Genomic DNA, 19,602 nt, shown 5'->3' with positions numbered 1-19,602 from the left:
CTCACTAAGTCTAACTCTGTGACCACACACACATAAATGTACACCCACAACCATCTACTTATGTTATGTTATGACTAGCTGCCAATTGTCTTCTTTACTCTGCTTATGCATGCATTCAAGTTGCCTTGATTACCTCATCTAGGCAGAGCAAAACAGCTCTTGGATTCCTTGGGCAGACACTCTCTGTCTTCTTGTCATTCTTTAAAATCTTTCCCTCACCACCTTTCTCAAGGAAATAGCAAGTTTGTCCTGCTAGCGGTAAACATAAATTTCTTAATTATGATTGGATTGAGTCTACGGTCTCTTCCCAGGGGTCAGGAACTACATAACAAGAACTCTCCTTTACCTCACTTGACTGTAGTTCATGGACTCCTTAGGGAATTCTGGTGATTTAAATGTTCATAGAGAATGGTGATATTAGGAGGTGTAGCCTTGTTGGAGTAGACATGGCCTTGTTACAGGAAATGTATCAGAGGGATGGGCTTTGAGGTCTCAAGTGCTCAAGGCAGGCCCAAGGACTCTCTCTTTCTGCTGCCTGATGATCAGATATAGAACTCTCTGCTCCTTCTCCAGAGCAATGTCTGCCTACATGTTGCCATGTTCCCCTCCATGATGACAGCGGACTAAACCTCTTAACTGAAGTCAGACACAATTCAATGTTTTTCTTTGTAAGAGTTGCAGTAGTCATGGTGTCTCCTCCCAACAATAAAACACTAACACCCCAATATATTACAGATTCTATAGACAACTCTTAGCATGGCTATTACTCTAAAATATGTATGCTTAAAAGATAAGCTATTAAATAAGAATGCTTAATAGGTAAAGTATTTGGGATGCAAGTGTGCAAACCTGATTTTAGAGGGTCAGCATTGACAAAATAGCCTAACATGATCAGAAAATGGTAAATGCCTCCTGCTGCAGTCGGACTGGATGGAGACAAGTGGATCCCAAGAGTTCACTGGCCAGCCAGTCCAGTTTATAACCAGTGAGCTCCAGGTTCTGTGAGAAATCCAATTCCAGAAACTAAAGTGGACAGTGTCATAGGAAGACATCAATCTGAAACTCTATCCTGCACACATGCAAACACAGAGCATGTACCCCTACACACACACACACACACACACACACACACACACACACACACATTTAGTCATACACAAAAGAATAAAAATTATTTTTAATAGAAATTGTATTTGTTAAAAGCAATAGTCACAGAGCTTATTTTAATCTACTTGTTTAGTTTTGGTTTTGTTCAATTTTCCATTTCCTTAAATTTTTTTTTTTTGCTTTTGTTCAACACCTCGATAGATTTTATTTCAAACTCTGATAATTGTCCCACAATTACATAGAAGAATTCTGCCTGTTGGCTCTCACAGTTTGTGTTGTGAAAATAAATGATATTGGATATTTGTCCTTTCAGACACATTGATTTTCTTTTGGATTCAGAATTTAAACATCAAATATTGTTTAAAAGGTGGCCCCTGGGCGGACATCCTATCACCATAGCTGGGTGAATATATCAGTCATAATTGTGATGGGTGGTAGCCTGAAACACCCAAGCAGAGCAAAAGAGGACAAGAAAAGTCTGATGGGTGTCGATGACACAGAAGCTTCTGTCAGACCCATCATTTGTGGTGCCCTCAGGCGCCATTATGTCATCAGGCTACCTAAGGCTTACGGACTAACTGTGCCACTTGTTAGTCCTCCCATGACTTTAGGTGAGAACCAAGAGATAAGAGTGTTTTGTGGAGAATTTACATAAAGGCTTCCCACAAAGGCAGAATTTTGCTATGAGTTCCTCAGGTTCCATATGTCATTTTAAGATGTCATAAGACATCTTTCAAACACAGCATATTCCTTGACATCCATTGACACATCTTGCTGCCCATGCATTAGCCAGTCAGACACATCAAAGATAGACAGGATCTGGTACATGTGCAGGTGTGACCTGGTCACATATTTTCCTTTGACTTACAAGACAGAAGCAGCAAACCCAAACTATTGGGCTGGCTCTAAACCTTCCCCAGAACTACCTCAGAGAGTTCTCATCTGAGGTCCCAGGGCATGTCTGAGAACAATGTTCAGTTGCCAAGGTACAAAGTGGATCAGCCTTATTCCTTCTGAGGTGGCCTTTGTTTTATATATTGCCATCAAATCCTTTTATTTTTCAGATTGAAAATTATGATACTACATTCTCTTTCAATGGTTCTGTCCTTTGAAATAGGACATTCTAGCATGGCATTTGGGAGACATGGGAACCGCCAAGTACATCAGCCACACAGGCCAGATACACGGGGCATTTCGTGCATCACTGAGGATGAATCAGTCCTGCTTTCCTGGCTTATCCTAAAGCACCTCTCTGTTTTGTATTTAGATTCACCAGCAGGGAGTGTGAAACAGGAGCTTTTAGTTGGTTTTTATTGCAGCTGCAGCTGTGGCCTGAATCACCAGAACTGGATGTCAAAACCACCAGATCAAAACCCTGGATAAGCAGGACACCCCTTCCTGGAGGTGGGAACAAAATGGGACTGACATTTTGTTCATGGAACGTGAGTGCTTTTCATATTGTTTTTATGATTATTTATGAATTTTATGAATATTTATGAATCTCTGTGTGTGCACTCAAGTACAGAAGGGGAAGTTGGATCCCTGGAGCTGAAGATGCCGATAGTTGAGAGTCACTAACATGGGCACTGAAAACCTAGACTGGGTCCTCTGCGAGAAAAGCAAGTGTTATTAACCATTAGGCCATGTTGCCAGGCCCGTTATTTCTTTTTAAGGCCGGGAATATTTTAAACTATGTCTGCTTTGAACTATACACTTTTTGTTCAAAGATTTATCACTGACATCAGTGCACAAGAGGACCTGATGTTTGTGTAACAGAATTTGTCATAATTTCTACATGGATGCTTTAATTAATGGCATCTCTACATATCTGATAAATAAAAAGTAAGGTGACCAAGAATTAAGGCTGAAAAATAAGCATAGTGACACAAGTTTATCTGCTACTTTCTGTGCCTCCTGTAGTGTGGGCTTTGTGGCAAACTTGTGAAAGTTATTGTAGATATACAGCACTATAAATGCTTTATACTGGATTCTAAAAACACACACAACAAAAAGAAGGTGCTTATTCAGACACTAATGAACACTAGTACTTTTCCACCCAAATTAGCCATTCTAGGAATGGCCCAGCATGTCATCACTAAGGGGACAGAGTCTCCTCCTTTTTGCAGTCATTTAGATATGAAAAAACAAGGAATAATGGACTCAGTTTCTTCTTCATCTATAGAGCACCAGACACTAGGCATTTGCATGTTAGCACCGGTGCCTGGGAGGCCAGAGGCATCAGATCACCCAAGGCTGGCCTCACAGGTGTTTGTGAGACCCTTGATGTGGAGAATGGGATCAAATCAGATCTTGAAGAAAATGCACCCATGCTCTTCACACCAAGCCATTGCTCATCCCCATGCTCTTCACACCACGCCATTGCTCAACCCCATGCTCTTCACACCAAGCCATTGCTCAGCCCCATGCTCTTCACACCAAGCCATTGCTCATCCCCATGCTCTTCACACCAAGCCATTGCTCAGCCCCATGCTCTTCACACCAAGCCATTGCTCATCCCCATGCTCTTCACACCAAGCCATTGCTCAGCCCCATGCTCTTCACACCACGCCATTGCTCATCCCCATGAAACATTCCTCTTATAAGGCCTTCAACTCTTTCTGTGTCATTTTTTCCAAGCTTGCCTGGGTCACATTCCCAGGATGGCTAAAAAAGAGGGCCTTACAACAGCAGTCAACCCAATGATGTCCATTGTTTGTGCAGAACCTGGCAGCAGAAGAGGCATGGGGTAATTTTCCACTGCAGTTAAAATTTCTGCAATTCATATGGACAAATTGTTGCGTATTTCTAGAATTAGTACTGTGCATGATGACTATATCACAATATAAAGTTTATATACGCAGAATCATCTTATACATTTTGAGACACTGCTTATACTTTAAGAAATGTTTTAGAGAGCCAAATGAAAATCTGTGGTAGACGTAAACAGGTTTTTGTTTTTTAATCACAAATGTGGGATGTGAACCCACTTGTGTGAAGGCGAGTAATGTGTGTCCTCTAGAAACAGACTTGTGGGAGGGTGCATGATGTTTGTGCACTAGAAAGGGAACTGCCTCAGGCTGGGGGCAGGGGAGACAGGACGTGGTCTTTGCCAGTTGCGAAACATTCTTTATGGACTGTGGAAAAGTATAAATAGTCCAAATAGAAAAGATCTACCACTTTTGCGTTTCTTCACATCACGTTGCTGTTCATTGCTTTGCCTTCAAGATACTCCTAGAGAGAAATGCTCGAGAGAACACTTCGAGCTTCCAAGTTCCAGCTGCTGCAATTGCAGTCGATTTTTGCTGAGTTTCTGGTTTGCTGTTCAACGGGTCTTCAGAATCTTGACAATGAAGAGTGAAGATGTTTGTCCTCTAGAAACAGACTTGTGGGAGGGCATGTGATGTTTCTATACTGTCTAAGGTAGGTGAGTAGGAATGGTGGTAGAAGCATTAAAGAATCCCAAATAAAGTAGATGTTTTAAAGATCAAAGTCTACAAAAAAAAAAAAGCAAAAACAAAAGATATGATTTTTGTGGTAATAGAATAGTCCCTTATTTTCTGTTTCCCTTTGTCCTATACCAGGTGGATCTTGTGACATAAGATAAAGAATTTTGACTTTTCTTTAACAAGCATCCATAGGTTAGAGAAGGATAGAGTCATGTTCCAACCCCAGAGCCAGTTTTCATTTTGTAATTGAATTTAATTGAATTGGGGCTGCATAAAGATCGTTTGTCACTTATGCCTGTAGGGGGCAGCAGAGACAAGCATTTGGGAATCCTCTGTGAGCAGGCCATCCTGATGGTGGGAAGAAAATAGGAAGCACACACCAGAACTGTCCAGTCACTGGCCCACATCCGGTGGATGTCCTGAGGGAAGGGGCAGCTGTTTAGGCAAGATGGTGGCATGGGTGCCAGCACTAGCTCAGGGCTCCGAGCTGGGATTTTGGGTCATTCAGCTGGAGGCGGGAGATACCACTTGGCCAATTTACTCTTTTTTCCCTGGGACGTTTTCTCTTGATGTTCTGCCCTTTTTCTTCAGATATTTCACTTGTCCAGTTGTCTCCATAATCTTTTCTTGGATGTTTTTATTCTCTTTTAACAATAAAAACAAAACTCTGTTCCAACCCTAATTCTGGGCCTGTGTGTGTGTGTGTGTGTGTGTGTGTGTGTGTGTGTGTGTGTGTGTGTGTTTTGCTTTGGTAGGTTATATCTTTCTTATGGCAAAATGTTTTGGGGTTTGGTTTTTTTTTTTGGCAAAAGAAAAAGTATTATCTTTAGTTGAAAATTTGAAACTAAATATACCTTAATATGTGTGGATATTCTCTTTCTCTTTATATATAAATTTAAGGTGTATGTTATTTATTTTTAGATCACAAAGGACATTCCCTTTGAACTTCAGCCTGCCTTTTGCAAGTGGCTTTTAAGTGTCAGTCACTGTAATACTTACATGCCTGCCTCTGCCTCCCAAGTGTTGAGATTATAGGTGCTAACTACTGCCTGGCTATGGATTCCTTATAGTAGTTATTTTCATAGAGTTGTCCTGGTTTAATTTGGTTCTCCACTTTCCCTTATATTTTAGTGTTAGCAGTAAACATTCAAGTCTTTCAAATGTGTAATCTATTGTTCTTGCTGATTTATTCTGAATTAGTTCTGAATTGTTTGCAAATTGTCATATTCAAGCTTAATTAAACATGGTGTCAATTTGTCCATTATTATTTCATAAAACATTTTCTCTGTCTTGCATGTATGAGCTACGTAAAATTTGATGTCTTTGCTCAGTTTTGCCATTTCCATTCATGCCATGAGTGAAGAACTGCCGTGAGGAAGCGAGCTTGCTGGAGGAGGCCCACCATTTTGCATGGCTGCTATGGGTGTACTTTGGAGAGGCACTGCCCAAGGAGCTCCATCTCCAGATCGATTCTTGCTGCTGACTTGCCTTGCTATATTTGTCATTTCTGTATTCCTCATATTTCTGGCACAATGTGACTGGGTGTGGGGAGACCCTCACATCCCATAGTCTGATGTGATTGCTTGCTGGGTATTAGCCCATTTGGGGGCAAATGTCCTTTAGATCAAAACGAAGACGTACTTTCATGAAATAATACTGTTGAGATGAACTGATGCTCTTGTAATTCCTCATGATGAGTTTACACAATTCCTGATTTGATTCAAGTACTTTTAAGAAGTAAAAGTTGAGATAGTTCATAGGAAGTTTGAATTTAGAATCAAAAATAGAATAGCACAGGCCGCACAGGTTAGGAAAGGAGGTCAGTCTGCTCTGGTGCATCATACGCACATATACTGCACTAGGAAGAAAAACGCACTTGGGACAAACTTATGATCAAGGAAAACATTCTCTCTAGGTTAGGTCCAGGGGTGAGATCACAGGTCTTGGTAAGCACCATGACAAGAGAAGCCATGAACCAGATATGGGTTATCCTGTGTGTAATAGATGTAAGATAGAATCTCGGAGTTGATTTGAGTTTCCCTGATGACTAGAGACATTGAGAATTTCTTTTAAGTGTCTCTTGGCCATTTGATATTCCTCTGTTGAGACTTCTCTATTTAGTTTTCTGTCCAATTTTCAGTTGGATTATTTGGTTTGGTGATATTAAATTCATCGAGTTCTTTATATATTTTGGATATTAGCCCTTTGTTGGATATAGGGTTGATGAAGATCTTTTACTAGTTTGTAGGCTGTCATTTTGTTCTATTGACAGTGTCTCAGTGTTATTTTCTTCCATTGACACTGGTATAATTTTTCTTTGATGAGTATTAAGTGTTCTTCCTCATTTCTTTTGATTAGTTTTGGGTGAATGTTTATTTTATTAGATACTGGAAGATACTCCATCTTTTTTCTCGGGTCCATTTTCTTGGAACAGGTTTTTTTAGCCCTTTACTCTGAGGTGATGGCTATCTTTATTGCTGAAGTGTGTTTCTTGTATGCAGCAGAACGGTGGCTCCTTTTTCACATCTACTCTGTTAGCCTGTGTCTTTTTATTAGGGAGTTGAAGCCATTGATGTTGAGAGATGTTGTTAGTTCCTGTTTTTTAATGTTTGTGTTGGTAGAGTGTGTGTTTCCCTTCTTTTGGTTTTGCAGATATGGGATTATTCAATTTCTCTGTTTTCCTTGTTATAGTTAGCCTCCTTGTATTGGAGTTTTCCCTCTACTACCTTCTGTAGGGCTGGATCTGTGGTTAGGTACTGTTTAAACTTGGTTTCATCATGTAATATCTTGTTTTCTCTATATGTGATGATTGAAAATTTTGCTAGGTATAGTATTCAGAATCTAGAAACAATTTACATGTCCTTCAATCAAAGAATGGATAAAGAAACCGTGGTACGTTTACACAATGCAATACTACTTAGCTATTAAAAACAAGGAAATCATAAAATTTGAAGGCAAATTGTTGTAACTAGAAATGATCATCCTGAGTGAAGTAACTAAGACCCAGAAAGACATGCAAGGTATATACTCATTTATAAATGGATATTAGCCAAATAATACAGGATAACCACACTACAACACACAGACCTAAAGAAACTAAATAACAAGGAGGACCCTAGGGAGGATGCTTAATGCTCATTCAGAAGGAGAATTAGAATAGACACAAGAAGCAGTTGAAGAGAAAGAACAGAAAGTGAGCCTACCATAGAGGTCCTCTGAAACACTCCACCCAGTAGGGCATCCAAGCAAATGCTGAGACTCACAGCCAAACTTTGGGGTGGAGCGCAGGAGTCTAATGGAAGAGTTGGGCACGAGAAGGACCTATAATGGTCAGGAGATCCACAAGGAGACCAATGGACCCAACAAATCAGGTGGAGGAGGGCTGTGCTGCAGAGACTGATGCATCAGCCAAGGACCATGCATGGTGAAGATCTAGACCTTCTGCTCAGATATAGTAGATAGGAAACACAGTCTCCTTGAGGGGGTCCCAAAATATGGGTTGTATGGACTATTTATGACATGGACACTGATGCCCCAGCTGGGACAGCCTTTCTGTGTCACAAATGAAGAGGATACAGGCAGTCCAGGTGAGACTTGATAGGTTGATGTTAGACATTAGAGGAGGAGGGCTACCCTTTCTGTGGACCAGGGGAAGGAGGTAGGTAGGTACTGGGAGATGATGAAGGAGGGGGCTACAATTAGGATTTAAAGTGAACAAATTTAAAAAAACCTCAATTGTTCAATTTTACTAATGAAGACTAGTGTCAGATGCTGGATTGTTGCTTTTAATAAAATCTCAATAGTTCAATTTTACCAATAAAGACTTGTGAGCCAGATGGTAGGGTGAAAGCCTGGTAGTTCAGTGAGGCAGAGAAAGCACCCAGCTCACCTTTCCCCTCAGCTGATGTCCCAGGAGAAAAATGAAGTTCTTCCTCTCCATGCCATCTCAAAAAACCCTCAGACTGGATGTTCCTCCCTTCTACTTCCTTCTTCCTGACTTTCTCTTACTCTCGATGGTTTTTCCCCTCCTATGTTTACTCCCTGTCAACTGGTTACTTTCTCTACTTATTGACCTAGGTAGGGTTAACTTTATTTAATCCTGCTTACAATGCTCAAGCAGAAAGCTCTTGGATTTAACATGTGTGCAAGGGTTCAGCAACACCTCAATTAAAAACAGGTTTTTCTAATAAACAACACAATCTCATGGTTCACAGAGATCAAATATCCTCCAACAGGCTGGCTATCCCATGCCCTCAAAATCATCATCAGCTCTATTGTGGTGCCCAAGTGAAGTTCAGGGTCAGTTCTCCAGAGTGCTGCAGCTGGTGAGGGATACGGATAGCTCTCATGCTCCCACAATCCCAGGGCCATGTCTCTCATCTGCAGCAGGTGGTTAGGGATGAGGGTGGTGGGGAGTATCTCTCTCTCTCATCCATGACACTACACTGAAGATGAGTGGCAGTGCCAGTTCTCCATACCGAAACCCCTGTGCTGGCTCACCTACAATTTCTGGGATGTAAGGGACCCACTCTTCCCCCAGATGACTAGGGGCAAGATTAGCACTCATGTCCCCAGAGCCAGCTCTCCCACAATTCCCAGGTGAAGGCCGGGGCCAGGTATGAACAGTACTCAAATATCCATATGGCCCAGGCATACAGTCCATACAGAAAGTCTCATTGTCCCTTAAAATTTCTTCATTCTTTATCAGCCACAAAATGGAATTGCTTCTGTTTCAGTTACTTTTTACTGCTATGATGAAACACAACAAAGCCACCTATACAAGTGTTTATTTTGGCTTAGGATTCCAGGGAGACTAAAGTCCCTCAAGATGAGGTGGTACAACAGGAAGCCACAGGCATGGCGACTAATGCAGGAAGCTGAGATTTCACATCTTCTATCAAAGTAAAGAGCAGAGAGTGAACAGGAAGTAAGGTAATGCTCTTAACTCACAAACCAGCCCAGTGGTGTACTTTCTCCATCAAAGATGCATCCCCTACCCCACCCCATCCCCCACACAAAATCTTCTCCAATCATCATTATCATCAGGAAACCAAATATCCTATTGCCTGAGCCTAGGGTAGACATTTCTAATTCAAACCACAACTTGATCTTGTTTTTAATGCTTACCTTGAATTTCATTGAGACCAATTTTTCAGCAAAAGTCACTCTTAAAAACTATTTTTTAATTATATATTTATTTATTTGCTTGATATTTTTTTCTGGTGGGGCATGTATACTAAGTATCTGTGTAGAGGGCAAATGGCAACTTATTGTTTTGTTTTGTTTTGTTTTGCAGACAGGGTTTTTCTGTCTAGTCTTGACTGTCCTGGACTCACTTTGCAAACCAGGCAGGCCTTTAACTCACAGAGATCTCTCTGTCTCTGCCTTCCCGAGTGCTGGGTGATGAAGTTATTTTTATAGAACCATGTTTGTTTCTCTTAGTGTGTTTCTTACCCTGGCTATCATATAAATATTAATACTCTTGTATTTGTTTATAGAGCTTTACACACAATCTTGAGCAGTTGAAGTCTATTCTTAACCCTCTATGTTATCCTGATTCTGTCTTTTCCAAAATCCTCAAGTTACTTGTATTTTAGTCCTTTCTTTATTCTATGTGAATCTTCTTCTGATCTTCTGCACCTCGGCCTGTGGCCAAATCCCCTACTTCCTCCTCTAACTCTTCCTCTCTTGGTGGGCAGGAAGTCCAGCCCTATTCTCTGCCCTTTGATTGGATTGCTCAGTGATTAAATATAAGCTGCTTTATTGGAATATTAGGGGACAATAGGGGAGTAGTGTTTACAGAACACCGAGACAGGTGATTCTTAGAACAAGGGTTACAACCAGATATGGGGTGGGGTACTATAGAAATCTGCATTTGAATTACATAGTAACCTTTATTCAACCAACTGGGATTACAAGTATGTATGTGCTACTGCACCCAACTTAGGACAACTTTTAGAGTTGGTTCTCTCCTTCTACCATGTTGGTCCCAGGGACCAAACCCAGCTTGTCAGGCTTGGTGGCAAATACTGGTTTCCACTGAGACATCTAGCTGGCCCCTCTTGAAAGGTTTTACTCTAAGATGATTTTGAAAGTTAATAGCCATGCACTCTGAGGACACATGGATACAATGACACTGGGCCTAAGATGCCTCCTGAATATGAGAAAGTGGCCTGGTGATAACATATTATTCTGTGTCCAACCTTGATTTATTTTACTTTATTTTTTATTTTATTTTATTTTGTCAGCATTTTGCTATACATTGGGGCTTAATCCAAGGCTTCCCCTGCATTCAGCATGTATTGTACCACTGAGATACAACCCTATCTCTCCAAATGCCCTTTGAAGAGACTGGCTTTCTTAAAGACTTGCTTTTAAGATAAAGTTCTATGGACAGCTTTGAACTGCTAGAAAAAAAAGATCAAACTATTTTACTACATGATGTTTAATAACCTGATTAAATCTGTGCTGAAAACAAAATGATCAAATGTGTGACATGAGTAATTAAGGAGGGATTGAAAACAAGAAATGGCACATTAATGAGAAGTCTAATCTTGGAAGCATCAAAGACCTAGAATAAAAAAAGAGAGTTAACAAGTCCTAAATCATTAAAGACACACAGAGACATCTTTCATGTAGAAAGGATGAATTTAAATAAATTATTTTAATGTGGCTTAACAAGGATGAACATTTTCAGCTCTAATTATCTCCAATATTGAAGTATAAATTTGGTGAGGCTGAAGATTTTCAGGAACAGGAAAGTTTTTTAAACTATTTGAAGCTAAGTGAGAAGCAAGCAAATTCTCCTTGAAAATGAAGGCAGTTTTAAAGTTCAGTGTAGAGGTTTCCAAAGAAGTCTTCCCAGAGAAATCTTCAGTGAGACCTCAAAGTTCTAAAAATGCTATCAGTAAATAATTTCATTACGAGTAAAAATAATTGTTGATGTCTTTATACATAAAAAAATAGATCCTATAGTATCTTTAATTATGCAAAGCTAGTGACATGTAAATTCTGTTCAGGGGCTTGGACAGGTCAATAGAAAACTCACTACAGTTTAGTCTTCAGTTCTCTGTTATTCTCAACCTCAGGACTTCTGTGCACATCCATGCTTTCCTTCTCTGTGAGCTTCATCTCTGCAAGTCCAGTTTCTGAAGAGTTAATTTCCCCAGGGAGTTGGATCTTCCTCAAAAGTATTAGGATGAAGAATGCTGGGAGATAGCTTGATGCTCTTAGTGCTGCAGGCACCCCCAGGTAAATGCGCCTATTGAAAAGAACTAATCTGTATTAAATCTTAATGTTTAGTGAAAGCTAGTTTTGTATATTCTTACAGATCCTCTATTTCTTTGAAGGAAAATATCCAGCAATTATTATGCCCATGCATTTTATACAATCTACTACTCTGTTCTACTAATTTTGTCTGTTAAAATGTCAATTTTTTTTACCATAAAACTTTAAGATATATTTTATTCATGTTTCTTTTGGTTCATATCCATTGTCATCCTGACTGGATTTAGGATCATTATAGAAGTATATCTATGAGTGTGTCTATGAGGATGTTTTCAGAAAGGTTTGGATAACATTAAATCCCCACCATGAATGTGGGAAGCACTCAGTTCTTCCAGAAAGAACAACCAGTATAACCAGCCTCCTCAAACTTAGCTACCGTTCCTCCTGTACCATCACCTCACACTCTGTCACCATGCCTCCCCTGCCATTATCATATGTTCTCTGAAATGCTGAGCAAAACAAACAAACAGACAAACAAAAAACATCCTAAATCAAGTTAAGGGAACTCCTCTTTCTGTTTGGTTTGCTCAAATTTTGACCACATATATAAAAGATCATAAAGCCACTTTTCAGGTGGTTGTCTCCTCAGGATTTGTATACTGTTATACCAACAGATGGTTGTGACATTGCAATCCCTGTATGCCTAAAGGAAGTCCCGCTAGCCATGTTCTATGTTAGTAGACTAAATTTGATAATTTTCACACATAACTTTGCATATATAATAATCAATTTCTCTTATGATTATTCTTATATTTTTTTCCTCTGAACATATATATATGTTCATGAGTTCTGGAAATTACTCCAGCATAGGAGTTGGAGTAATAGGAAGTTGTAAGCTTCCTAGTGTGGGTTATTGGAATTGAACTCATGTCCTCAGGAAGGACAATATATGTTCTTAAACTCTGAGCCATCTCTTTTGTCATTTATTCCTTTCATTTGAGAAACGTGTCTAGTTTAACCATGAGGACAGTACAAGCTACCTAAAATGAATTAGATAAATTTCCCTTCCACCATTTCTTAGAAGAACCTATATACTGTTATAAGAATCTGTTCTTAAATTTGATAAAAACGTGTCTTAAGTTTTCTGGATTTCATGTATTTGCAAAATGTGTATTTTTGACACATGCACATTTCTTAATAACTATGAAAATATTCCTTCCTGTCCTCGACATACTTATAGTGAAGTTTGGTGGGAAGTCTTGTGCTGTCAACCTCATATGACCCAGCATCTCCTGACAAAGAAATTGTAGTGAAGGCCTGTGAGGATCATGTCCGCCTGTGAACATGCCTGTGGGTGACTATGTTGAATACATTAATTGAGCTGAGAAGAGCCAGCACAGAGTTGGTGTTAACATTTTTAGACAGGAAATCCTGAACTATGTAAGAATAGAGAAAATGGAGCCACAGCTTAATGATGCACACCCTTAAAACCAATATTTGGGAGGCAGAGATATCTCGGTGAGTTCAAGGCCAGCATGGCAGTCTGGTCTACAAAGTTAGTTCCAGGATAGCTAGGACTGTACACAGAGCAGCTCAGTATTTTAAAAATGAAAACAAACAAAAAAGAATAGAAAAAATGATCATGACTCCTTCGACACAGGAAAGTTTCAATGAAGTGTGTAAGTGTAGATACTTAAGACTTAAGATATAGCAGTCTAGAAATATCATTAATTTTTTCTAAATAGATAATACATTAACAAATATCTTAGTTTATTTTCATGCCACTGTTATAAAACCTTGATTAAAAACATTTTATGTAAGAAGGGTTAACATGCTCAAAATTCATGAATATACCCCACCTTCCTGAGGATATCAAGACAACCAGAGCTTTGACACACACTAACTAATGTGCAAGCAAAAGTAGGTGAGTCATTTTACTCTGTTACCATGGGTATCCCAGGCTGGGTATATAATCTTAGCCAGGCCCAGTAATAAAAATTTGGGACAGGGCAATAGCCACTCTTTTTCTCCCAAATTTTTCAGTATAATGCTCACTCAGAAGAAGAGTAGGATTAGCTCATACCTAGAGAGGGAAATTTTCCCTTTGGGGAAAAGAGGCTTTCAGAGCAAGGAAGAGTCTTTGCCACAATGCAGTGTGTAGTCTTCCTTTTCCTATTGCTCTAGAGGGCAAGCAAGGTGCCAGCTGGAATCTGTCTCAAGGTCAACATGGCATGATCTTGAGGGTGGGACATCAGTGAACCCACAGGTCTTTCACTATACTGTTAGTGGCATGTGCCTGATAAGCACCGAGGGTTATGGAAACCATGGTAGCAGCTATTTTTAGTCCAAGCAGCAGCATGCGATCACCCATCACTAGATGCAACCAGATCTCAAATACTAGGCTCCTTAGTCTCCTGGTTCTTGATGGTGATGGCTTCAGTTATTTCCATATGTGGCCACCTCCTCTCACTTGTGACACTATCAGCTTGTACCACAATCACTCTATGGAGACACATTGTGTTGCAGTGGCAGCTAATCCCTAAATGCAATCAGGAATTTTTGGGTTCACAGCGATGAGACTATTGGTCATAATTAGATGAACAAAGTCTCCAGATAGTCCTCTGGCTACTGCACCTGAAACACTTTGTTAAACTGCATGGTACTACACATATTTGGGGTTCTCATCAATTTGGGCTGCAAACATGAGAGAGCTGTGAGCTTTTCAGGACTTAGAATGCCACAATCCATGCTGCCTAAATGTGCTGCAACTCTGTAATCCTAAACCCTGCAGAAGAGAAGAGTCCCCCCTCTCGGTCCATGGATATGGTTTAGTATGTTCTGAGAGGTTTTGTTCACACCTACAACACAGCTGTCCCAGGTCCTGAATCTTGCTGTCTTGTTTATCCCCTGGCTCTTCCATACTAGCTCTGCTCAAGATACCACTGGCCCTGCTACACCAAGGTCTAGATGCAGACAAATCTAAAGTAGTTTAAAAGGTTTTAAGGAAACCCACACAGTCTTATATGTATCAAGCACTTTAGAAATATAAGGGAAATATTAAAATATATAAATAAGGTAGTCATGCCATCCATGTGCATTCTGAAAATGATGCCGTATGTAATTTTACCACTCAAGAAAATGTTATATATTAATGAGGCCATTTTAAGCTCCAAAAGTAGGTCTTAAAAACTATCTTTACCTAAAGCGATTTATATCATACATCCTGCAAGCTCCTGTATTACCACATTTCAGAGTTCCCCAATGTAAACACGTTCTGTCTATCAAAGCACCAAGGTAAATAGGTCCTGGGATTCCAGCTGCAATGAAGAGAAAAAAAATTAATTACACCCCAAACTAATCAACAATAACAACAAAAGACCCATTCCCATTGTCAGAAACTTACTTTATGAATTATAATTTAATGTAAACTTTCTAGATTACAACAAATGGAAAGCTATATATAAGATAAGGATAATTTATTCATTGAGTTCATAATCGTGAACCTCATGCATTTTCTGAAAGGTCTTCTATTGGTTTTCTGTACATCCAACTAACAAAACCATTTCTTTCTTATTTTATTGTCGAATCTATTAAAAGATTAAAGGTGTAATTAAGTTCTGGTGAAATCTTTAAAGACAAGGAGAAGCAGTTTTCCTCTCTACAGTTACTTCACTCCCAAACTAACTACAAACACAAAGGTGTGTAACCTGAAGTTTAGGGTAAAGTGGGCAGGTCAGGTAACACCTATGTTAAAGATGCTACAAGGTCACTGGAACTTCCTGGATGTTGACAGTTGGGATATTGCAGATGCAGATATAAATTATCTTTACCTCTCTTATTGATCATTCGTTGCCCCATCCCTGTGTCTGACCACTTTTCTGTGTGACTATCACATGAAACTTTGGTGATGTCTTGACTTAGGAGGTCATGAACCTCCATTCACCCAAAAACTAAGAATGCCATCAGGTGCTACAGCATCTGATCCTACAGCAGAGATTTCTCTGTTTTGCTGTAACTATCTTACCTCATGTTCCCACGGGTATATTTGAGAAGTACCTTGTTCGTGAATTCCTTTGTTCTCTAACTATAAACCTCACAAAACTGCCCTCATGTTGTAACATGATATTTTGTTGTGCCCATGTGTGTGCCCATGTCATGGTCACTCATGTTTGATTCCAGATAAGCCCTTATTCCCTTTAAGGCAAGAGTTGTGTTTTGGGTTGAAAAGATAGTTTCCTTCTTATTCAGAAAAAAAATTATTGGTTTACTAAGCATTTAATATTGGTCTGATATGTTGGGAAATTCTTCATACCCAATGTTCTTGTGCAAAAGGCATGTAATCCAATCCCAAGTGCCTTCTCTTCAGACTTCATACATCTAAAAATACATATATAAATATATACATAACACACACATAGGCATAAAAGTTCATCATATATCAATATCTGCTCCAGTGCCCTCCAATGACAGTGGTAATTCATGATTATAATGCTTAAGCTTTTCATCTCAAAGTGAGAATGGTACAGCTATGTCTCTGTGAAGCCCACACAGAGAAAGAGCGTGTGGATGCCTGAAAGCTGACCTCTGACCTCCACATCTAAAATAAGGCTGAGCTCTTTACCAGTTAGACATTATTTGCTAACATAGATAAAGAGGTTCCTGGTGACAATGACAACCACCATGCCAAACACACCATAAAGGACCCACGATTTTGAAACTACAAGCCAAACAAACCTTTCCTTCTCTTAGTTGTTTGCCAGGCATTTTCTCATGTTTATAAATGTAATACATGTCATATAAACATTCAAGTTTTGGTAAATGCAATCCCACACGTAACCAGAAAGCACCCATTTTGCATGCTATGACATTGAAAATTTTGCTTTGTTATATGGATTTAGCAACTTTACACATTCATCCTTCGTATACTGCATACAGAAATAGACTTGAGATGGTTTTGATAATTATTCAAGGGGGAGGCTTATAAATCTGTAAGAATAAAAACTGAAAAATATTCTTATAAACTAGGAATGTGGAGGCCCTTTTAAAATGTGCTTTTGCCCACCAAATACATCTGGGTAAGAAAGTCAGATTATGTATAACTTTTGTACTTTCTTTTGAAAGTAATTCATAAAGAGACTTTAAGAAAACACAACTGACTAGAAGAGTAATGATAGCATGCAAGCAATAGTATTATATTTTCTATCATTTACATTGCAATAATCAAATTCAGCAAAAAAGAACAATAAAACTTTGAGGAAAATAATTATCCTAATTACATCAATAAATGATACATTAGGGCCTATAACATGGCTCAGTAGGTAAAGTTCCTGGCCACCAGGTTTGACAAACTGAGTTCAACACACACACACACACACACACACACACACACACACACACACACACATATGCATTTATTCACATGTTAATACACAGAGAATATTTTAAACAATCGTACATTAAAACCTAATCCAGCCACATTTTCTTAGACCCAGCTGAGGAGTCAACTTCAGAAAGATAACGAGCAAGTGAGTGCGGGATGGAAGTGGGAGCAGGTGCACAGCAAACATGAGAGCATCTCTCCAGAGCGTGTTGGGAGGCTCTAACAGGAGAGTTCAGCTGCTCATCTGCCCTTCACCTATGACCATTCTCCTCTATGAGGAAAAGTCATCCTTACCAACCGAGCATGCGGCTTTGGAACTGAGGCATCAGGAGTAGTCGTGCCTGGCACATGAAGGGTGACAAATTTCTCAGCCAAATGCCCCTCATATAAAAGAATAAGTATTAAGAACTAGCCATATTTGGTGCCTTTATCTGTCCATGATCCAGTAAATTGAAAGAAGGCATATACCATATCTCCACACTGACCAATGACCGTGCATGGAGAGGACCTAGACACTCTTCTCAGTACATAGGCAGCACAGTCTCCTCATGAGTCCCACAATGTGGGGAATAGGGACTACTTCTGATCCCCAATGTGGATCACTTCCTCCTGGCTGTGTGGCCTGGCCAGGCCACAAAGGAAGAGGATGCAGGTAGTACAGATGAGACTTGAAGAGCTAAAATCAGATATTAGGAAAGGAGGGCCCCCCTTTCTAAGGGCTAGGGTAGGGAGAGAGAGAGGAAGTAGGGGGAGGGGAGTATAACCAAGATGTGAAACATTAAAACTGCAGAACAAGCAGGTGACCTATATTCCTAACCCCACTACCTGGGAATAGCCCCGAGACTGGCTGAGACATGAATGTCTATTCATAGACAATGCTTCTTATGGGTTACAGAATCCCTGTGATTTAGGATTAGATGCCATTCTTCATATGGCATGAATGAAGATTTACAGATGTCTTTCTTCTGCTTGTGCAAAATCAGAGAACTAGCCTTAATTGTTATGTTCACCCTGCACACTTCATGCACTTATAATTTTAGGACTGTATAATGTGTGTGATAAATTGTATGTTTTCAGAACAAAATAGCTGGACTTTGAAGCTGGATCAGTCCTGACAGGATTCATTCCTCTTAGCATGTCGGACACTGACATCCTACATCCTTCATGTTCCAGCCCCAAGTGCTTGAGTTGCTGTTCTCCTTCAGGACAGGACATCTCTCAAGACAGCTTTGAAGAAAGCTTCCATTCCCAATTGGTCCAGCACTTCAGACTGTCCCACACAGAACTTTTATTAAGCCTGGAATTTCTCAACATTTGGAAACTGGACCACAAATGCTATTCCTAGCTTGTTTAACCATTTTCCCCAATTTTATTTAGGCCCCTACAAAGGTATTATTCATCTTAAATCAGCTAGAAGAAACCCTAAGAGAACAGTTCTGCATTTTCCTTAAGGGGGGGTTGGGTAGGTTTTTGGTTGCTTTCTTCATCTATCGATGTTTATTTTCATTGGGAGTTGGCTATAAGTTACTATCAGTCTTATCCAGAGAGAAAATGAGGTTGGACTCAGGGATGTCTCTCTTTTCCTTTATCTATCTTAGATTTGGAGATATGGGCTGAAAAGAAAGAAGGGGAAATTTAGAAATACATAGGAATGATAGGACAAAAAGTAAATTATTGAGTCGGCTCCTCAACTTAAGTACTTAACTGTGCTCACAAGGTTATTTTTAACTCATTAGTATAAAAATTTGTATATTGATGCAAAATAAGTTTAATTTTGGTATAGAATTCAAATTTAATACATTTAAATACATTGGTATAGAAGTCAAATTTAAAATTATACTTCACATACATTGTATGTATTTCTGCTCTAATATGAGATGATGTACCCATATCACTCAAGTAGAATATAAGGTTTATTTCCAATACCTTGAAAGTGCTTTTTCTGGTTGTTTAGGATAAGTAAGTTAGACAAGTTAACTGTCAATTGATCAAATCATTGTCACGTCAATTACTAGTCTATTTATATCACAAGACTATACATCCTAGGTGTAGCAGATAGGTATGATTCTATAGACAGATAAGGTCTTCAAAAACCTCAGGGTCCTAGAGTATATGGCATTTAAAGATGTTTTCATTGTTTTAAGGAGTCTTTGACGATAAGACAGGTTAACTCCTCGCAACACCCAGCCTACCTCAAAGATGATGAATATCAAAGAACCTTCTTATGGAGATGGATTAAAATGTGGCAAACAAGCCACTGGGTAAAGTGTTCTCATTTCAACCACTGACAGAATTCTGCCTAAAAATAGGAAAGCTTGGATGCAGGTAGAGTAGGCGGTCACGACAGGGTAAGCAAGTCCTCAACAAGTTTCTGCTTCACAAATATGTCTGTCAGCTATATTGGGCCAGAAGGCTGAAGATGATGCTCCAACATTATAGAGA

At 39.5% G+C, this 19,602-nt stretch overlaps 2 protein-coding genes across 2 annotated transcripts in view; one reads left to right on the top strand and one right to left on the bottom strand.

Annotated features, from left to right (window-relative positions):
- IAPP (islet amyloid polypeptide) overlaps window positions 1–19,602 on the top strand; it is a gene marked incomplete at its 5' end in the record, with an annotated part of 432,665 nt that overhangs the window by 75,566 nt on the left and 337,497 nt on the right. The window lies entirely within an intron of this gene.
- Window positions 11,183–19,602, bottom strand: part of LOC311588534 (solute carrier organic anion transporter family member 1A5-like) — a 41,788-nt gene continuing 33,368 nt past the window's right edge. Inside the window, exons 13-15 of the mRNA XM_084766275.1 lie at window positions 16,093–16,157; window positions 14,980–15,097; window positions 11,183–11,814 (exon numbers count right to left, since the gene is read on the bottom strand). Of these exons, the coding sequence (XP_084622401.1) occupies window positions 11,601–11,814; window positions 14,980–15,097; window positions 16,093–16,157 (397 nt within the window). The 3' untranslated portion in view covers window positions 11,183–11,600. The remainder of the gene's footprint in view (window positions 11,815–14,979; window positions 15,098–16,092; window positions 16,158–19,602) is intronic.

The sequence above is a fragment of the Acomys minous genome, assembly GCF_964271855.1.
Source record: "Acomys minous genome assembly, chromosome: 17".
NCBI lineage: Eukaryota > Metazoa > Chordata > Mammalia > Rodentia > Muridae > Acomys > Acomys minous.
The sequence above is the reverse complement of the archived record's forward strand: the minus strand, read 5'-3'. Positions and strand labels throughout refer to the sequence as shown.